The sequence below is a fragment of the Paramormyrops kingsleyae genome, chromosome 12, assembly GCF_048594095.1.
Source record: "Paramormyrops kingsleyae isolate MSU_618 chromosome 12, PKINGS_0.4, whole genome shotgun sequence".
NCBI lineage: Eukaryota > Metazoa > Chordata > Actinopteri > Osteoglossiformes > Mormyridae > Paramormyrops > Paramormyrops kingsleyae.
The window spans coordinates 24,317,802-24,336,843 of record NC_132808.1 but is presented as its reverse complement, the minus strand read 5'-3'; the positions used below and the strand labels follow the sequence as shown (position 1 = coordinate 24,336,843).

The 19,042-nt window shown below is 42.5% G+C and overlaps 1 protein-coding gene across 2 annotated transcripts in view; it reads right to left on the bottom strand.

The window, feature by feature from the left end:
- LOC111849377 (gamma-aminobutyric acid receptor subunit alpha-2-like) overlaps positions 1–8,822 on the bottom strand; it is a 63,875-nt gene extending 55,053 nt beyond the window's left edge. For both annotated transcript variants that reach the window (XM_023822189.2, XM_023822191.2), the window contains exons 1-3: positions 8,310–8,822; positions 7,735–7,820; positions 4,509–4,624 (exon numbers count right to left, since the gene is read on the bottom strand). In XM_023822189.2, coding sequence (XP_023677957.1) covers positions 4,509–4,624; positions 7,735–7,814 — 196 coding nt within the window. In that variant the 5' untranslated portion in view covers positions 7,815–7,820; positions 8,310–8,822. The remainder of the gene's footprint in view (positions 1–4,508; positions 4,625–7,734; positions 7,821–8,309) is intronic.
- Between the last annotated feature and the right edge of the window lie 10,220 nt (positions 8,823–19,042).

The window sequence follows — 19,042 nt, the reverse complement described above, 5'->3', positions numbered from 1 at the left end:
CTCCCATGCCTCCATTACCCGCCACTACCCCTATAAAAAACCAGCCCCTAATGAGCAGCCATGCCAGCAGTGGATGCAAAGTGGAAGTAATTTGCTGACAGGAGGAGTAAATGTTTACGTGTAGCGCGATGCTGCACGATGTGTGTCCGGGGGACACTGAGTCACCTCAGTCCCTGGGGAGCACCGGTCAAAACCAGCTGGAAGGGCTGCAAATAAACACAGATCGCGATTCTATAAAGTCCCCGTCTCACACGGGAGCAGACGAGCTACATATTCATTAGTGTTTCAGCACCTTTTTGCATTAAAATCTAGAACAGTCACAAAGCTAAGGAACCATTTTTGTTCATTTCATTTTTCAAAAGAATGATGCACGTATCATGACTGGATATCAGCTCAGTTCTAAAGCCATTATGAACGATTCCTAACATTAACGGCTATACGTCTGCTTTAAATGCATAGCACATATTTCTGATGAATCACAGGCACTGAGTGCATTCTTCTTTATCCTTATAAAGATGTCAAAGGGTCTTACACAAAGCAAAGCACTCACAATTCAATGTATATTTGTAGGCATCTTAGTACGGGTCAGAATAGACTTATTTCTTCCTGAGTAAAGGGGTGAACGGCGATGTTTACTTGGCCTAGAATAACACCCAGCGGAGCAGACGCCAGGGCTGGATCCACACGTGGGGCTCAGTTCAGGCGCTCCGAAATTAAACCGAAAGACAGCCGTTCCGTTCCTGCCGCAGCCGGCAGTCAGGAGGTAATTAGAAGCTTTCAGGGCATAATTGTGACTTCGGATACTAAAAACAGAAAAACACCTGCTTCTACAAGGGAACGAACAGAGAATCTCCTTACAGAGGCATCGTTTGATTAGTCAGTCACGCATTTTCCAAACGGGGACCAAACATCCCCTGTTTAAATCAAGCCTGAAATACCAGAAGTCGCCGTATTCTCACTGCATGTAGATATTATATTGGTCACCAGCTACTCTTTAGGTCAGTGTTTCCCAATCCGGTCCTTAGGGACCCACAGCCGGTCCATGATTTTACTCCCACCAAGTACCCTGTCAGACAGTCCACATTTTTGCTCCCTCCCAGCTCCTGGAGCAAAAACATGGACTGTCTATGGGTCCCCGAGGACCAGACTGGGAAACATTGATTTAAGTAAATATGCATTAAGTGTGGTGCTGACATGACCACAGATTGATTGGCGCTGCCCTTGAAAAGGCATTTTCTCTCCTGGCCAATCAGATTTAGAGACTTCTACCCAATCAGCTCAGCCCTCTCCTGCCCCTGGACCATGTTTCTGTCATCAGATCAGGCCGGAGGGCGAAGGTCGAATGTGGGTCACTCTAGCAGGACAGCATGGGGGCAAGCCAGCCCAGCCCACCCGCAGCAGGTCCAGCACTAATGCCGCTCCTGTGTAGAGTAGCCTCCCCGCCCCCACACTATTTTTCTCGTCTACTACCACGCACACAAATGACTTGTATCTTAAGCATTCTGGACAGCATGCGTGCTGAAACCATTCAGGTAGCAATTATCAAAGGCACAGACATGCTCAGTATATTAACTGCAGCATCTAAACAGCCGGCTCTCCCCCTCCACGGACATTATTTTATCCCCAAAGCAATTACCTACAAGGGAAGCATTAATTATTATTTATGAAGTTCAGAAGCTTGAAACAATAGCAACATGTGATATCTGCCATTGCTCTCAGTTCCTCTACACCATCGTCAAGTGTCCAGATTGTCAGGAATATTTGCTGTTCAGTCGTAATATTTCTGTATTCTGTTGGTTTTCCTCTACTGTTCCTTTCTTCTAGGTTATTTTTAACCAGTCTGAAACCAGCAAAGTCACTATTTCATGCTCTGAGGTACCAGCAGAGTGCAAACTATTTGTTTATGCCTTTTAAATATGACAGCAAAGGGGGGGGGGGGGGGTGAGGTGAGGTGGGGTGGGGGGTGTTGTTCCCTTTTTCCTACGAGCCCCCGCCATCCAAAAAGTCTGCGCACAGCATCGGTTAGAACCAAACTGAGATCTAAACTTACACAAAAAGTGGAGACGTTGACAACATCTAACTGGTGTGTTCGCAGTGGATTCCACTGACAGAAAAAATATCTGTGACATTCACTGCCTACTGAAAATCCTGCACAACTATTTCCACAATAATGCATTTAATAGCTTCAGAAACCCAACATCAGTTCTGCTATTATTTTAGTCCACTGCCAGGTGGCAACAGTCAAAGGGTATCCTCACAGACAACAACATAACACACTCCTCTATGCAGCAAAGCCTCCTTCATCAATGAGACTGGCAGAATATGCCTGTCCTCGACAGCAGATACTCATGGTTTTCGAATAATCAACTTCTTCCTCAGATGTTTATTACGCATTTGAATTAATCAAATAAGCAGCCAGGAACTGTGTGGCTTTCAGGAATCGTGTTTATCGCCATCAAGCAGACACTGAAACATGTTCACGCGTTTAAATGACATTCTCATTAACGAAGCCCTTAGGATGACCCCCAAGCAAAGCTTAGCATGGAGAAAAAAAATATATAAAGGAAATCATAGTACAATTAGTTTGGCGACATTAACAGTGAAATTACAATCCAGCAATCTTTCCCGTACAATGCATTTAAAGAAAAGGCAGTGTTTTCGGAATATTTCAACACACTGGAGATATTCTGAACGCGGACTAATGAAGACGTAACTCAAAACAAAAATCAATTCAGAACAGGGGACCTAATGAGTTTGAGATGCCATCCATGTTCTCCAACAGCAGTTCCTCAGCAAACGTACTGGTAACTGCTAAAATAAACACCGACGTGAAGTAGGAGAGATGTGACGATGTGCTTCCAAAAGACGGCGGAGGATCATGCTGGGCCCTGGTGTTCCAGCATCTCCAGTTTGGCTTGTCAAACGGGTTGAGATCTAGTGATTGGTGCAGTATAGGGTTTCTTGCATTGGTCGCTCACGCATGAGGCCACTCAGGGTCCGACGGTACGCTGTGGCTGGGATTATCGTTATGCTCCTGGAAGATCCCGCTCACAATAGGGTGAAGGAGTACTTCGCAATATGATGGAAGGATGACTTTTGAGGGTTGAGCAGCTGTAAACCGTGTCAAGAAGCTGCATCACACATTACAAGAACGTCCATGACCATTCATTGCAGGAAACAAGCACTCAGTCCTAAATGTTTCTCCTGGTTTGTGCCACATGATGTAGAACAGGATGAATCACCTGTCCATTGGATTTTTTCCTATCTCAATAGACCGATGCTCCTTTTTTTCCCCCCAGTTTAGTCGCCAAAGTGCATCGCTAGGCATAATAAGGTGTTTATACACTACAGACCAAATAAAGTGTTCCTCCAAAACTCCATATGGTTTCTATTAAGGAAACTGTCTGTGCTATGGACTGATATTAGCAATCCGCTGGTACAGACTAGTCTGATGCACCTCCCTCAGATCTCCATGGTACCCCAGCCACTACTGCTCATGAAACATCAGTTGATCAGTCCTCGTTACTAACGCTCCTGCCAAACGTGCCCCAATAATCAAGTCTCTCACGATTGCACGAGACAATGTCCTTCGAACTCATGGTGTGGACAATCCATTAACGTGCGCTGCAGCGGCTTTCCCGCTGCCAGTGCGCGGCGCAGAGATGAATTTGTTCCGATGACAGTCGAATTTAATTTCAAATAAAGAGAGACATCGAGAGTATTGCTAAAGGAGAGGCTAAAGTCATAGGGTGGCCAGCTTTGGTCAGCTGGCTGGAGTAAGGTTTTCCATTCCAGAGAAGTCTGCACACACATGCACATGTGGCTCAGTGGGCTAAGCCTCTGTTTTTGTGATCAAAAGGTTGCCGGTTTGATCCTGCCCTCAGCACATCTGCAGGTCCTTCAGCAAGGACCTTAACCCCCTGCATCTCTGGGCGCTGCTACGGGTGGCTGCCCTTCGTGCCCAGCTTGCTCTCACTTACAGAGAGAAGTTGGGAGAGGTGGTGATCCCACGGCGATCAATAAAGTATCTTAAAAAACATCATCTGTAAAGACTGCAAAATACCCCAACGCTTTTGATGTACCTAATGTTAGGTTTATGATGGAAAAATACAGACACAAGATTTCTTGCGTGCGCATGAGAGTCTTAAAGTGAGTGTCACGCCAGGTACAGGAGAGCCGGCAACCCAAAAGTCACATTGTTATTATGTGGGCTGAACCGCAGTAGAGCACATGCTCAAGTGGAACCAAAGTGTGGGCTATTCAGCCTGCCCTGCACTGTTCAACAGGAACCTAAGCAGAGTGGTTTGCTAATTGCTTAATTAATTCAGGAACCACACTGGTGTGGAAGCATCTCTTTTTATGTATCCCTCATTTACTCAGTTGATTGCTTTATTTTGGCAGTTACCTGCATATATTAAGAAGATTATCAGTGTGCAGCTTAAGCAACAATAACAGCAGAGTTGTGCTCAGCAGTAGTAGGTACTGCTATCACTGCATTACTCCCTCACCTCCTAATCCGGGTCTTAGGCGGTTATCGTAACCATCCAGAAGTCTGTCGAGGATTCTTGTGAAGAGAGTGATGTTGTTTTTGAAAGCATCTGTGGTAGGGTCAGCCTCAGCACACCTGGGGAGCAAGGACAACACACGTAGCTGAGACGTTCCTCTAGAGCAAAGAGGAAGGACAACACACGTAGCTGAGACGTTCCTCTAGAGCAAAGAGGAAGGACAACACACATAGCTGAGATGTTCCTCTAGAACAGAGCTGGGCAATCTTATCTGGAAAGGCCCAGTGTGTATGCAGGTTTTTGGGGTAACCTTTAGGGGTGAGTTTCCCGAAGCCTTCTTAACGCTATGTCATTCGTTAGTTCTATCTTTTAACACAGAACTTAAGAACGACGTAGCGTTAAGAACGCTTCGGGAAACTCACCCCAGATCAGCTGTTCAAACACAGGTATGAGGACTCTTCAGCCAATCAGTTCTCTAATTAGTAATCTAATTAGGGGGTTGACACCAAAAACCAGCATACCCATTGGACCTTTCTGGATAAGATTGGCCACCCCTGCTCTACAGTAAAGAGTAAGGACAACACACATAGCTGAGACATTCCTCTAGAGCAAACGCTTCACAAATTCAAGAATGCAAACAACAGAGTCTCTAAGGAAAAATAACCAGCAATTCCAAAACACACATTCATTTTCTGAGCATTTTCCGGCAAATCATGTTGTCTTCTGTGGGATATAATGGGCAACTGAGTCACTATAATGAGATACAAATTGTCCCAGTCAGCTGGCTTGTTCAGTGTAGTGGAATGACACATTTTAACTGTCACCTAAAGTTCTTGTGGTGATTTATAAGTTGTAACAAACTCTTTCATTTTAGTTCAAGGACAAGCTTGGTGAGATCTCCCTCCTCTGTCATATATGTCATCCTGGTTCCTGTCACATGTTGAGCATCCAGGTTCCCGTCACACATTGCTAGACAGCTGACAGAGCTGAACCCAAAGGCAGCACTTTTCACTGCCCACGCTTATCAGAATTTGCTTCACTTTCATTTCCACAGAGTGCACCTACGTTCTAGCAAACTTTTTTTCTGTCTATCTGACCAGATCTCGTTTGTAAATTTCTTATGTTCTTATGAATATTTATCTGCTGGCTGCAGCTCTGACAAATAAACTCTCTACAGCAACCCAGAGAACTTTCTAGATAATTCACTAAAATGAAAAAATCAACCTATCTTTTACTGTCAGCTTCACACACACGACGCGTCGAGTCATACGCTGAGCTGAAATATTGTTCTCGTTGCTCATAGTGCAAATGAATAACATTACGTAATAGAACATAAATGCTAAGACATAAACGTAATATAGACATGACATTTTAAGACAAGACATTAAGATAGAGACAGACGGATACAGCTAACCACCTGATTGATTGGAAAGGCTGGCACAAATTAGTACAAAAGTTTGGCACTGAAGCAGAACATGCAATAAATAAATTGACTTAGCTATGGTGTTGTGAGTCCAAAGCTATCAGTCCTTTAACAAACCCATTTAAGTCCCTGAAGTATCACTATTTCTGTTACACTCCTATTAGCTTTGGGGTGTCACGTTGGCCAGATTGCAGTTCCGGCTGAAGTACACACCCCTGCAGAGTGTGCATTTTCTCCTTGTATTCGCTCCCAATCCTTTTAGGAGATCTGATCTCCTGCCACAGAAAAAAGACATGCTGTCTAGGTGAACTGGTGAGTGTAAACTGGCCTTAAGACATGACTGTGTGAGGGCCCATGACATACACCTGGTGCTTCCGGGGACAGGATTGACACTCTCCTCGGTGGGGGAGCTGCGCAGAACATTTATTTCCCCCCTGACTATTGCTATTATTACCTATTTTCCTTTTAGGCTGAATATGCCATCGAATATGCCGTTTATTTATTTTTTTTAAGGAAGGCAGCAATAGGCACAGCTGGGAACACAATCCCTCAAGCTGTCAAAGTAAGAGTCGTATGTAAGCGTCGAGATCCCCCCCGCCCGACGCATCAGGTGCCGGAGAAACACGTGCCCGGCTTCCCCTCTAAATCCGGCGCTTGTCACTGTTACTCAGATACTGACAGAGCATAACGTGCCTCCGCTATTCTCCGCTGTGCCCACTTGCCCTAAAAATAGTAAAGTTATGTAATTTTCTGGTAAATGAGCGTGTTATCAAGCTTCTACGTCTGGTTTTAAGGCATAGGAGTGGCTCTGTGTCACGTCAGTTAATTTGCAATTCCCCCCCAGAACATGGACGTAACATCCCCGTATCAGATCACAGCAGCCAGGCAAATAAATAAATAAATAACTGAGCAGGAAATTAAAATATTTTTCTTCACATCGCCGTCCCACTCCGGAGTAGTGGAGTGGTTTTTAACAAAGCAGACAGTATTCTCATCTCAAATAAACTCTGAGTGCATTTTTACATTTGCATTTTACAATCAATGATAATCTTATCGATCGGCTACTCTTAATTGTCGCCAGTCTTCTACATTAAAATTGCTGAACATGTTTCCTACGCTGTGGCTCGCCTGTCCTCACGTGTACAGCACATCCCACTCACAATTAACAAGGCGGACTACATCTAAAACCGCATAACTTAGAAATACTGCTAAACAAGGCTGCAGAACGGTCACTCTCCCCTCATTTAAAAAAAAACCCGATAAAATCGCACGAACGAAAAGAAACGAAATCCTTGCACTCTCTATAGCCTATTTGAAAATGTAATCGCAACATGTCAGGGTTTGGTAAAAGGGGGGTTGATAAATCAGATTGCTCTAATTTGAGCAACGCAGTGTGTGGTTTGAACTAGAGATGATGAGATATAAAGCACGGCACGCCCGATCCACCTTGTTGTATTTTACTTAACAAAGAAGTGCTTGTCGGCTCCCGGAGCGCTCCGATCCTGATCCGTGGAGCTGCATGGTATCTCCACCTAGAGGAGTTGCGTCCGAGCGCATGCTACACGGATCTCCCCCTGTAAATAAACCACGGCGGACCTTCTCCCTTTCCCCCATCTCCGTGAAATCTGCGATGATGTTAATTTCGATGCCTCCTGCCCTCTTTCTTCAGACAGTTTCAGTTGCGCTGAATCCAATTAAAAGCATCAGCGTAAATAGGAGGCCGGTACCAGACACGGTACACCGTGTTCGCCAGGCATAATAACACCGACTAACAAAAGAAGCAAAAAAGCAAAGTGTAACCCTTACCTTTTATGCCAAAGCACCATTAAAGAAAGGCAGACGAATAAACAGCGGGTGTCAAATACTCTTTCCCTCATAGCTGGCATTTACACCTACACAAATAGACACAAAGATGAAATTAGAAAGATGCGTGCGTTACACCACAAGAGACAAAGCGATCCAATTTACCCCCAGAAAAATGCATTAAAGTGCAAATGCAATACACCATATAAGGGGAAGTACAGTTTTCAGCTTCGTAGAATAAAGCTGTTGCTCTAAATATCTGTAGCAGGATAAATTGCTACATTACATATATCTTGGCAATAGTTATTCTTAATGCCAGCCGCTTTGTTGTAAACACAGGGAATTCCATAAGATAACTTTGGAGGATCTTCTCCGTCACCCACCGACGTTATAAAACATCTGCGCACATGTGGATCTGTCGTTTCAATTGTTTTTTTCTCTCCCTCACAGTTGTTTCTTAGGGCATTCTCCAACGCATTAATAAATGTATGTCTTACACAGGTGGCAGGAGAAATTTAAAGCGAAGCTACAGTACTTAGTTCTGCCTCCCAGTAGCGGAGGTGCTGCTGCCGCCTTACCTGGAGGAAGGTCGCCTTTTCCTTATAGTTATCCAAAGAAGATGCCAAAGTTGAACCCAGAAGCGCTGTAGTGCAATAAGCGGCGTTGAGTGCGGTGCTGGCGAAGCCCCGGGGGGCGTGCGCGGAGCAGTCGGGAGCGAGCCTGGATCAAGTGCCAAGAAATCAGTGAAAGCCCCGCTGCTGTCTGCGCATCGCGGAGCCTCTCTCTCAGACCGCGCCGCTATCTCCGCCTGGATGTCCCCGATCACTGCATCTTTCCCACTCCGTCGGTAAAAAATTTGCGCACCTCAAACCGGCGAAACAAAACTACAAAGAAAAAAAAGAAATCCGGAGAAAGGGACACCGGGTCCTAGCGCTGGCCGCGTTTATGTCTGCGCCATGCTACACTAATCTTTAAGTATTGCGCTGGTGCGTGATTGCCGTAGCGGAATAGGTACACTATGTGCTGTTCCATGAAATACCTGCGTGACAGTCTGTGAATTATTAAGGGAGTGCAAATAACTCCCCCCACCCCACTACCACCACCACCTCCATCTAGTGCGTTTTCTGTACAATTGAGTGAAATTCTAGTTACAGCCAGTGTGCTGACTGTTGAGCGCAAACTGAAGATCGTGCGCCAGAAGGCATGAAGAAACACCCATTTTTAATTAAAGATTAAATACGACGTGTATGTAGTTCTGGTTTAGGCTAGGATTCTCCGTCATTTAAAAACCATGCGTATTGTAGTGTTTTACACAATCTAGCAGTGACAGCTAGTTGTGTTGAGTATGTGAATTATCCACTTGTTATTAATGTTATTGAGGATCCTAGCATGGCATCTTTTATAGTAACAGTGTCGCTGTTATTTCATGTACTGTTTTGGGGGTTCAAAAGCTTTGATGTTATTGGGATACGTTGCAAGTAGCTTGGTTCACTGCGGGAGGAGTTCATCGTGGTTAAAATTCATTATGACCAGAGGCACAAATTCAATTGAAATGCAAGGCAACCGCCTTCCAGACAACAGCCCTTAACGCGGGATCAGCTCAGTATTAACATACGACCGCAAACTACTGTGCGCCAAAATTTCATACAGGCAAATCAATGTGCGCATAATGAGAGTCCCTCGCTCAGGTAAATTTGTTTTTCATTCTCCCCTTTCAGAGTTTGTTAGAAACAAAAGATTTGCCGTTACACTCATCAGACAAGAACCACCTTTACTCCCTTCCACACTTTACCCTTAGATCTTAATCAGAAAAGGCATGCAATATTCATTTCATACACCAGGTTTGTACAATCTATTATAGTGGCATTTTTTTATGAACGCTAGACCATAAATAGGCGACGTATGCTAATGAAGGAGTATTTGAAGTCTTTGGTGATACGCAAAACCTCAAAATAACCGGAAAAGAAACTAAAATGAAAGGAAAGATGCGAGCGAATCGTTTAGAGGGAGTGAGAACAGGAGCGACATCACGATTCCCTGTTTTTCTTTTAACGAAAAACGACGTGGGAATGTTACTTGCAGCCATACAGCATCTGTCATTATCACCATCATTATTATTATTATCATTATTATAAATTATAAAATTTTTGACAGAAACAATGGCGGGCCTCATTAATATTTTATATTAGGTTACTTTTTGATTTTATTTTTTTTCTTTCGACATCTGTACACATTAAGAGTTTGTTTTGAACGTTGTTTTTTTTTTGCACAATGCATTTACAATTTAACGGCTTGTGACTCTCCTCCTTTTTCTTAATGAGATTTAATGGATTTAATTATGTCACTGGCTCACCATTCTGGATTAAAGTCCACATCATTCCAATATGCAATGAAAAAAAAATGTAGCTATAGTCTTCCTATAGCGTTTATTCTGAAATTATGTAACACTTCCAATAAACTGCCCCACAAGGCCTTGAAAGCACCTCATGATCGTGCTGTAGAGGTATAGAGGGCCCATTAAAGGCGGTACTACTCTCAATTCTGTTGACTAAACACTGAAAAAAAGGTATCTATAGCTTGATTGTTAGAGAAGTGTTAGTTGCAAACATCTTTGTGTTCTACGGAGCATCAGAAGTGCTAGTCAGTTATATGTACAAACTGAATGGTCTATACTTATAAATAAATAAATCAATTCACAACAGAATGGGAATGAAGACGGTAGGACAACAATATCTAAGAAAGTGTCAGACAGAAAAACATACACACCAGGCATATTCAGCAAACCTTTGCACAAAATGGTCCTCCGGATGTTATGCTAGGTGTTTATGAGGCTTGGGGACTTTTGACAGGACCACCTCCTCTCACTGTAAAATTCACAGTTACCGTTCCTGTTGTAGTTTGGGATTGACCTCACTATAATTTGTCCTGGCACAGCATCCCATGCAGCTCGTCCCCAGCCCGTCCGCTGTGGGATTGTTTCTTGCTTGGTTCACTAGTACCCTGTACTAGGCAACTGGTTATGGTAAATGGTTATGATGAATGCTTATGGTAAATGGAGGACATGAATAAAAACGACTTCTGGCTCCTCAGGAAGCCAAAGAAGATCACGTTTCGATCTCGTGCCTCAGAGCTCGGACCCGTTGGCTGTCCAACGTGGCGTTCTGGCCCATCGCCGTGTGTCCGATCTCTGCAGGCATCCTGAGGTTCTCCGCTTCTCCTTCAGGTTTCTCTAGGTTAGGCCACAGCTCTTGCCTCCACCTCTGGCCAGCTGGCCGGTCCTGCACCCCAAGGGTTTCATTCCTTTCTGTTTTCCGCTGATTACACCTCATGCTATCCCCAGCCCTTCTAATCGAATCGTGGCCTCGTTGGACCACTGCCGCAGCAAATCTGTGTTTTTCTTTATATATTTCCGTTTCACGCCATCGAGGCTGATTTTCCCCGACCATCGCAGAGCTACACGGACACCTTAGCGATCAGGGCAAGGAAGGAAAAAAAAAAGTATCTGCGAGGGGAGAAAAAAAGCAAGATTATTTAGATTAGGATTCATCTTCTGCATCTGCTGCTGATTGGATGTTGCAAAGCGTGGTCTCCATAGTATTTGAGCAGACATGAATCTGCATTCATCCTCAAGGCTAACAGAGAAAGTCAGGTCTGAAGGCAGAGTATCTATGCTGAATTGGCCCTGTGTGTGCCTCAGTGGGCTTCGTGTGACCACATGGCTTCCAGTTTGAGCCCAGCCTCCCCACTTCTGTGGGTCCTTGAGCAAGGCCCTTAACCCCCGGCCCCCTGGATGCCGCTATGGCCGGCTGCCCTTTGTGGTCAGCTTGCTTTCACTTACAGAGAGTAAGTTGGGGGAGATGTGAAGAGAATTTCCCCATGGGGATCAATAAAGTATCAATTGTTATTAAATGTCGGATACTCATGTGACATGACGCTAAAATTAGATTGCATGGTCCTCGAATCTCAATAAGGGCGTTTTCATAAATTTCTTGGAAGTATGCAATACCCTGGAAATCCAAATGGAAAGCCAAGTTGGGGGGGGGGGGGGATTACGGCTGATGATTTTAAACAAAGGACCGAATCTCAGATAACTGTAAAATTAGTCTTTCGAAAAGGCGGAGATCCCTGCCAGCGAGGACTAGAAATGCCAGATGGCTTTTCAGTCTTGTTAGTCAATGCAGAATTACTAACGATGCTGTGAGGAGTTTACCTCCAGTTGCTGATCCTTTAGCTTGCCATAAGATCTATGCTTGAGAGAGCGCTTATGCACCCAAATCGTCCTTCGGCGTGTCTGTCATGTAGAATGAATGAGCCCTTCAGAGACCGTTAGCTAACCCTGTGCCAGGCGTTCAGAATGAAGGCTGGCGGCCATGATTATCATGTGCTTAAACAAAACACCGAGTGTAAAAGTGAAAGTAACTTTGTTCCAATAAGTTGTCTTGTTCCCTGTAAATCCCCTTGCTGAAATCAGTTCGTGAACCAAAAGCATGTGAAAAAAGACTCATTTGAAAAAGGAGACAGGAATCATAAATCAGTATATTAATTTGGGTTTAAGCTCCCGGTCACCTCAGTCAGGATTGGTGCTCTTCCACACTCCAAAGTTTGAGCATTGCAACTAACTATTTAATAGTTTTTTTCACATTTTTTTTCTTTCTCTGAAACATCTTTTCTTACCCTGGCATAATTAAGATGACTGATGGTAAAGTTCTATGACCAAGCTGTCCTCCGTACTCCATCATGCTGTCATGGAAACCATAGAAACCTCATTGTATCCTTCTTACGATCAAGGAAAACAAGGTAATATACATACATGCAAACTCACATATACACTGTGTACTGCAAAGGGTTAATGATTCAGTAGGTCATTAATTATCCTGCAAAATACATGATTTATTTTCTGGCAAATGGAAGAGGATTTATCCACCGTAAATTACAGTCGGTATAGTTATTGTTTATAATAGATTAACATGTTCAAAATAAGCTCAACAGAAAATAATCAATTGCACGTTGTTTTCTAATTCGTCATGTCATTGGACGCTTGTGTCAACACAAATCACCGTTACTTATGTACTTGTGCTTTAATTAAAATGCTATTGTTCTTGAGACTGCAGAGGAAATTGACATGATCTGGACAGGAGTACCTGAGATCCATGGCTCAGGTGTTAGGACTGGTTCACCAGCAGAGGCTGCATGAAAACAGCCAGAAGCACGTTCACCCATTATGAGGCCTGGTTTGCAAAGAGCAATTATGTAGCAGTTTCTGAATGGGTGATTACTGGGGTTATATAATGGTGATAAGTAGTTTTTTTTTTCACAATGTCTTTTCTATTTTCTCTGCAGACATGTTTCTCCTCTTTCCCTAACATTCACCCTGAAACTGCAGAATGCTACTGAATTCACTGATTGTCCTGATTTATCGGACACAGAGAAACAAAGTGATCTTTTTTTTTTTTTTACACAACAGAAACCTGCTCTCCCATTTACAGTGAGAAACAGCGAAAACAGAGTTATAATAGCCTGCTCTCCTGTAAAATGCTGCACGACAAAACAGCTGGCTGCGTGTTATTTGCTGGTATTGTCTGTATTTTTCCTGGAATATAAGCTACTTGTAGAAAGGTTGCCATGACATTTGATTTTGGTGGTAAATGTTCTAGCCTGGCCATCAGAGTGGACTCCCACGGCAGTGTACCGACTCATATTTATTTTTCTTTTACCTCAAAATATTTTTGCATCTATCTTTTACTGGCGCTGGGTCACGGTGAGCCGGGAGCCTGTTTGAGGACACGTGGGTCATGAGACAGGGGTGGCGTGCCAGTCCATCGCAGGGAGCACACTCACAGTATGTGTGGTATGTCCACAAGCAAGAGTAAACACGGAAATATGGGGAGAAGATGCAAGTTCCTCAAACTCGAACATAGCCTGGGATGAAAACGAGATTACTGTGTCAAACACTGAGCATACATGCTTTAAAATCATCTCTTCATTTTAACACCATCAGTAAATAAAATAAAAACGTATTATAACAAACACCCCTTCAGTAAAAATGTACCACATGAACAAGATCTAGTAGCGGAATGCAGCACTGGAGGAGTTAACTTCATTTAACAGTCAGTATTTTTGTCATTTGTCATTTTTGGACTGATGACCTTTTACTGCTCCTGTTATGGCAAAATGTTATGTTTGTTTAAATTAATTTAACATGATTTATGGAATCAGGTCTCCAATCTGGCTACAGAGCAGAAGAGCTTGTTATTCGTGCACAAGGTAAATTTGTAAAATGTTACATGTGTAACAGGCATATTTTTTATTCCTTTCGAGCTATAAAGTCTATATGGATTAACCAGACTTTGCCCGTCCCCAATAGGGCATATATCCATATCTGTCCATCTTCCAGCTAGCAGTATACCATTACAGTGAGCCCAAAGCCCATTAGAGTGACCACCCAGGAGGTGATGTCAATCCATCTTTGGGCATGGATACACACACACAGTCAAGTTAGAGATGCGGAGCTGGCTAATTCCTGCAGGGAACTTGTGCAACATAGGGAGAACATGCCAATTCCACAAATTCTATGCCGAGGGGTGGATTTGAACCCCAATCCATAAATAGGAAAATGCACTTCCCTCTTAGAACTCTGATGCAGTATACTTCCCAGAACATGCATTACTGGTCACATTTACCAATATGGACATCCATAACTCTTATTTACTTGCACTAATAGGTTACTGCCCCTTCATTGCATTACACATTAACTGGTCGCTACTTTTCTGAAACCAAGAGCTGCAATCTGTCAGTAGTATCACATGTCGAATGCTCAGAGGTGAAAACAGCTTCAGATAAAGATTGGAAATTGATCTACTGTAATGGCACCAGCACCATTGAAATGCACGCCAGTGGATATTATCAGCACATATTATCAGCTTGCTAACTGATTGGAATCTCTTCTACCCTATGCTGCCTGAGATAGGACTTCCTCATCACTCTATGTTGAACTGGTAGATCGCTAATTCAGAACCTCTTGGTGTCCAATCAGATGAAGAGATCTAACGATTACCTTTGAATGTCTTCTAAACAGATACTGTCCCCAAGAGTCAGAGTCAAAGTCATTTTGTTGGTATAATGGACTTTCGTATATCACAGAAGAATGTCCTTCATATGTAATGCATATTGTTTCATACATCCTTCATACATACGTAATGCATATTGTTTCATACATCCTTCATACATACGTAATGCATATTGTTTCATACATCCTTCATACATACGTAATGCATATTGTTTCATACATCCTTCATACGTAGGTAATGCATATTGTTTCATACATCCTTCATACGTATGTAATGCATATTGTTTCATACATCCTTCACACGTAAGTAATGCATATTGTTTCATTCATCCATCATACGTACGTAATGCATATTGTTTCATACATCCTTCATACGTAGGTAATGCATATTGTTTCATACATCCTTCATACAGTACGTATGTAATGCATATTGTTTCATACATCCTTCATACGTACGTAATGCATATTGTTTCATACATCCTTCATACGTAGGTAATGTATATTGTTTCATACATCCTTCATACGTATATTCATACGTATATTGCATATTTTTTCATACATCCTTCATACGTACGTAATGCATATTGTTTCATACATCCTTCATACGTAGGTAATGTATATTGTTTCATACATCCTTCATACGTATATTCATACGTATATTGCATATTTTTTCATACATCCTTCATACGTACGTAATGCATATTGTTTCATACATCCTTCATATGTACGTAATGCATATTGTTTCTATTCAGATCAATATCGTAAGTAGCCACATGATCTTTCCATTATTTATTACCAGTTATTTTTTTCTGCGGCATTTTTAGCACATGATATCTATACAGTTACGAATCCTTAAGCCATGTGCCAAAACCAAGAAAAACATAAAAATAACTCACAAATAATCGATGCCTCTGACTTCACCATTTAAAGTGAGGAATCTGCATAGAATGGTTCCAAATTGGAGAGGATGATTTAAATGCCTATTGATTCAATTCCATCTCCATTAATTGCAATTGTTAAACTTTGCTTTTTTTGATGCAGTCGCAGTTTTTGTTCAACTCAAGACATCCTAGAGAGTTTTACAAGGATTTGTGAAAGCAGTTCTGCAGAGTCAAGAACCTTCCCTGCAGTATAATTGATTATACATTTATTTTTTGTTGCGGCCCCAGAAGGCTATTTAAGTTTTGCATCAGCCAGCAATCCCAGCATAAAGGTGGAGTAAACTTTCTGGCTGTGGACGAACCTAAACTTCCTCTCAAGCCTGCTTTAGGAAAACAAAACCTTTGACATGCCAAAAACTGTGATGTCGAACTACAGTCACATGGTTAGCATCTAATCACATAGTGAAATTAAGACTTTGACTAACATGCTCTGCATAAGGCATGTAATAAACTATCCATCCATCAATCCATCCATCTTCTAACTACTTATTCTTTAGAGGGTTGTGGAAACAAATAAAAAATTGTTCTTTGTTTTATGATAGACTCCTGCCTAATGTTTGGCATGGGGAGTGCATGGGGGTGCAGTGTTTAGCACTGTTGCTTCACACCTGTGGGATCTAGGTTCAAATCTCTGCCAGTGTTCCATGTGTGTGGAGTTTGCATGTTGCATGTTGTCGTGGGGTTTCGTCCAGTTTCTCCTCATGATCCTAAAACATACTGAGGCTAATTGGAGTTACCAAATAGCCCATAGATGTGAGTGTGCCCTGTGATACGTTGGTTCCCTGCCTTGTGTTTGTATCCTCTGAGATAGGCTCTGGACCCCCCTGCGACCCTGAGTAGGACAAGAGGTTTTAGAATATGGATGGACATCATTTGGTTTGGTAAGAAATAAGACTTAATGGGCAGAGCAGAAGATGTCAAAACTGGGATGCCGTTGGATGTCTTAGGTCCCAAGAAAGTTCATGGTATTTGGCCCTCAATACAGACAAGTCCAATTACATTCCAAATTCTTAGGGACCCTATCATTTAAGGGCCCTTGGAATCATCCTCCCTACCGCCCTACCCTTCCCCCCAACGTGATGACATTGATCATTTTTTTTCCGGCATCCAAGTCACAGATACTGTACAGATGGACTTCAGATTCACACTAGTGGCTCACTGTCATACATCCGAAAACAATGAAAAGTCACTCACAAGGCAAATACAACATCTCAGCTCTGCCCACAATCCTCATATATCATGATCATAGGCAACATCTGTTATAATAATCTTCACTTTTATTACTTTTTCCGGCAAAGTTGTCATCCAAGCTTCCCCCCCTTAGCCTCCATGGAACACTTTTGCACGTTTGATGGCGTTTTCGATTGCCCTGTGTCCCTTGTGCTTTGAACCGTATTGATTTACATGTGATTTATTCTTGTCGGTAAATGGAAACGTTTAGAAGCAGCGAGAGCTTAAATGACCATGTATAGAAATTGATGCTTTGGGTTGTAGGGGCTCCTTTTTTTGTTTTACTTTTTGTTTTAATCCAGTCATTTTTCCACAGTGTGACATTAAAAAACCTATTTCATCAACCTTTGCCTGTGGGTTTTGAGTAGAAATAACTCTGAAATCCCATTTCATTTAATGCATGAGTTCAAAATTACCGTAATGGCAGAGGTACAGTATAGGGGCAATAAGAACTGCTTAGGCTCCCAACAAATAAAAGTAAATTTCCTGCTATGGTAATTGTGGTTTATATTTTATCAATTTACACCTACTTATAAATATTTTAATATATGTTGGTCCCCTAACACCTGCCCCAGAGCCTCATCTGTAGGTTGTTTTTCCTAAAACAGCTTCTCTGTGAAGTTCATTGCTATCTTTATGCAGTGCACGTCATGAAACACTAGAGAAGAGGAGCTACAGACATGCAGCCAATCATTCACAGGCAACCCCACGAAGGACCTATCAAAAGGCACGGTCACCAGCTCCCCATTTTAGCATTTTAACCAGTGAACACTTAACGAGTTGAGGACCAGTTCGATTCCGGTACATATGTAAATATTGTAGATGTCAGAAATCAGGGCTGGAAAGTTACATGAAGACATAAAAGCTGGAGTAAGGCCAAAGAATTCAGTTTGAAGTGACGGAAAGCACTTTCATGCAATATGCAGTAGATGTAGCCCGAGTTATTCATCCATTCATCTTCTAGAATTATTCATCCATTCATCTTCCAGAGTTATTCATTCATTCAGCTTCTAGAGTTATTTATCTTCCAGATTTATTCATCCATTCATATTCCAGAGTTATTTATCTTCCAGAGTTATTTATCCATTCATCTTCCAGAGTTATTTATCTTCTAAAGTTATTCATCCATTCATCTTCTAGAGCAGGGTTCTTCAAATCTGGACCTCGATTCCAAATCCAGGCCTTGTTTTCAGTTCTCCCAGGTAGTTAGTTTAATAATTACTGATTCTGATTGGTCAGAGGCTTCACACCTGGCTCACAGGTAAAGGAAGGCTGGAAAACCAGCAGTGCTCGGACCTCGAGGACCGTGATTTGAATAATAGGGTTCTAGAGTTATTCATCTTCCAGAATTATTCATCCATTCATCTTCCAGAGTTATTCATCCATTCATCTTCCAGAGTTATTCATCCATTCATCTTCCAGAATTTTTCATCCATTTCTTCCAACCACATATTCATTAAAGAGTCTTTAGAGTTATGACACACATGCTAAGTAAATATAATTGGCAAAGAATTTCAATTCATATTGCAATCATGTATTTCCCATTGGTATTGTTTTTGCTGCCTATAAGTGTGACACTTGATATTACAAACTAGCTGCTATTGATTTATGTGTGAGTAATCTGCTGTGCTGCATATTATGGGGTGGCGTGGTTGGGAGTCAATTCCTCTAGATGAGGAGTCGGTCACTATGGTGAGCTGGTAGGGATATTTATGGCAAATCATAAAGGAGTCATTATGACTGCATACAGCTGGTGATAAAATTTATGGCAGGATAGCGGACGGCCACGTTAAGCACTCATGCCAAACGATGGGAAGGTTGGTCAACTCCATCAGCATGTGTTCGGCGGGTAGTTTATCCCACTTCCACCCCAATGAAGACGTCTGCCTTAGGTCGGTTCCCCCGTGCACCTTGGTTTTTATCGCTCTCCACGCACAGGCAGAGCAAATCAGAGGTGCGTGATGAAAATGTCCAGGGAGTAAATATTCAGCGAGACCTGTGGGGTGCGTTCAGGCAAGGAGAAGCACAGAAGGAAAGTATCACTAGCAGGGTTAAGTACCTGAGACGATCACCG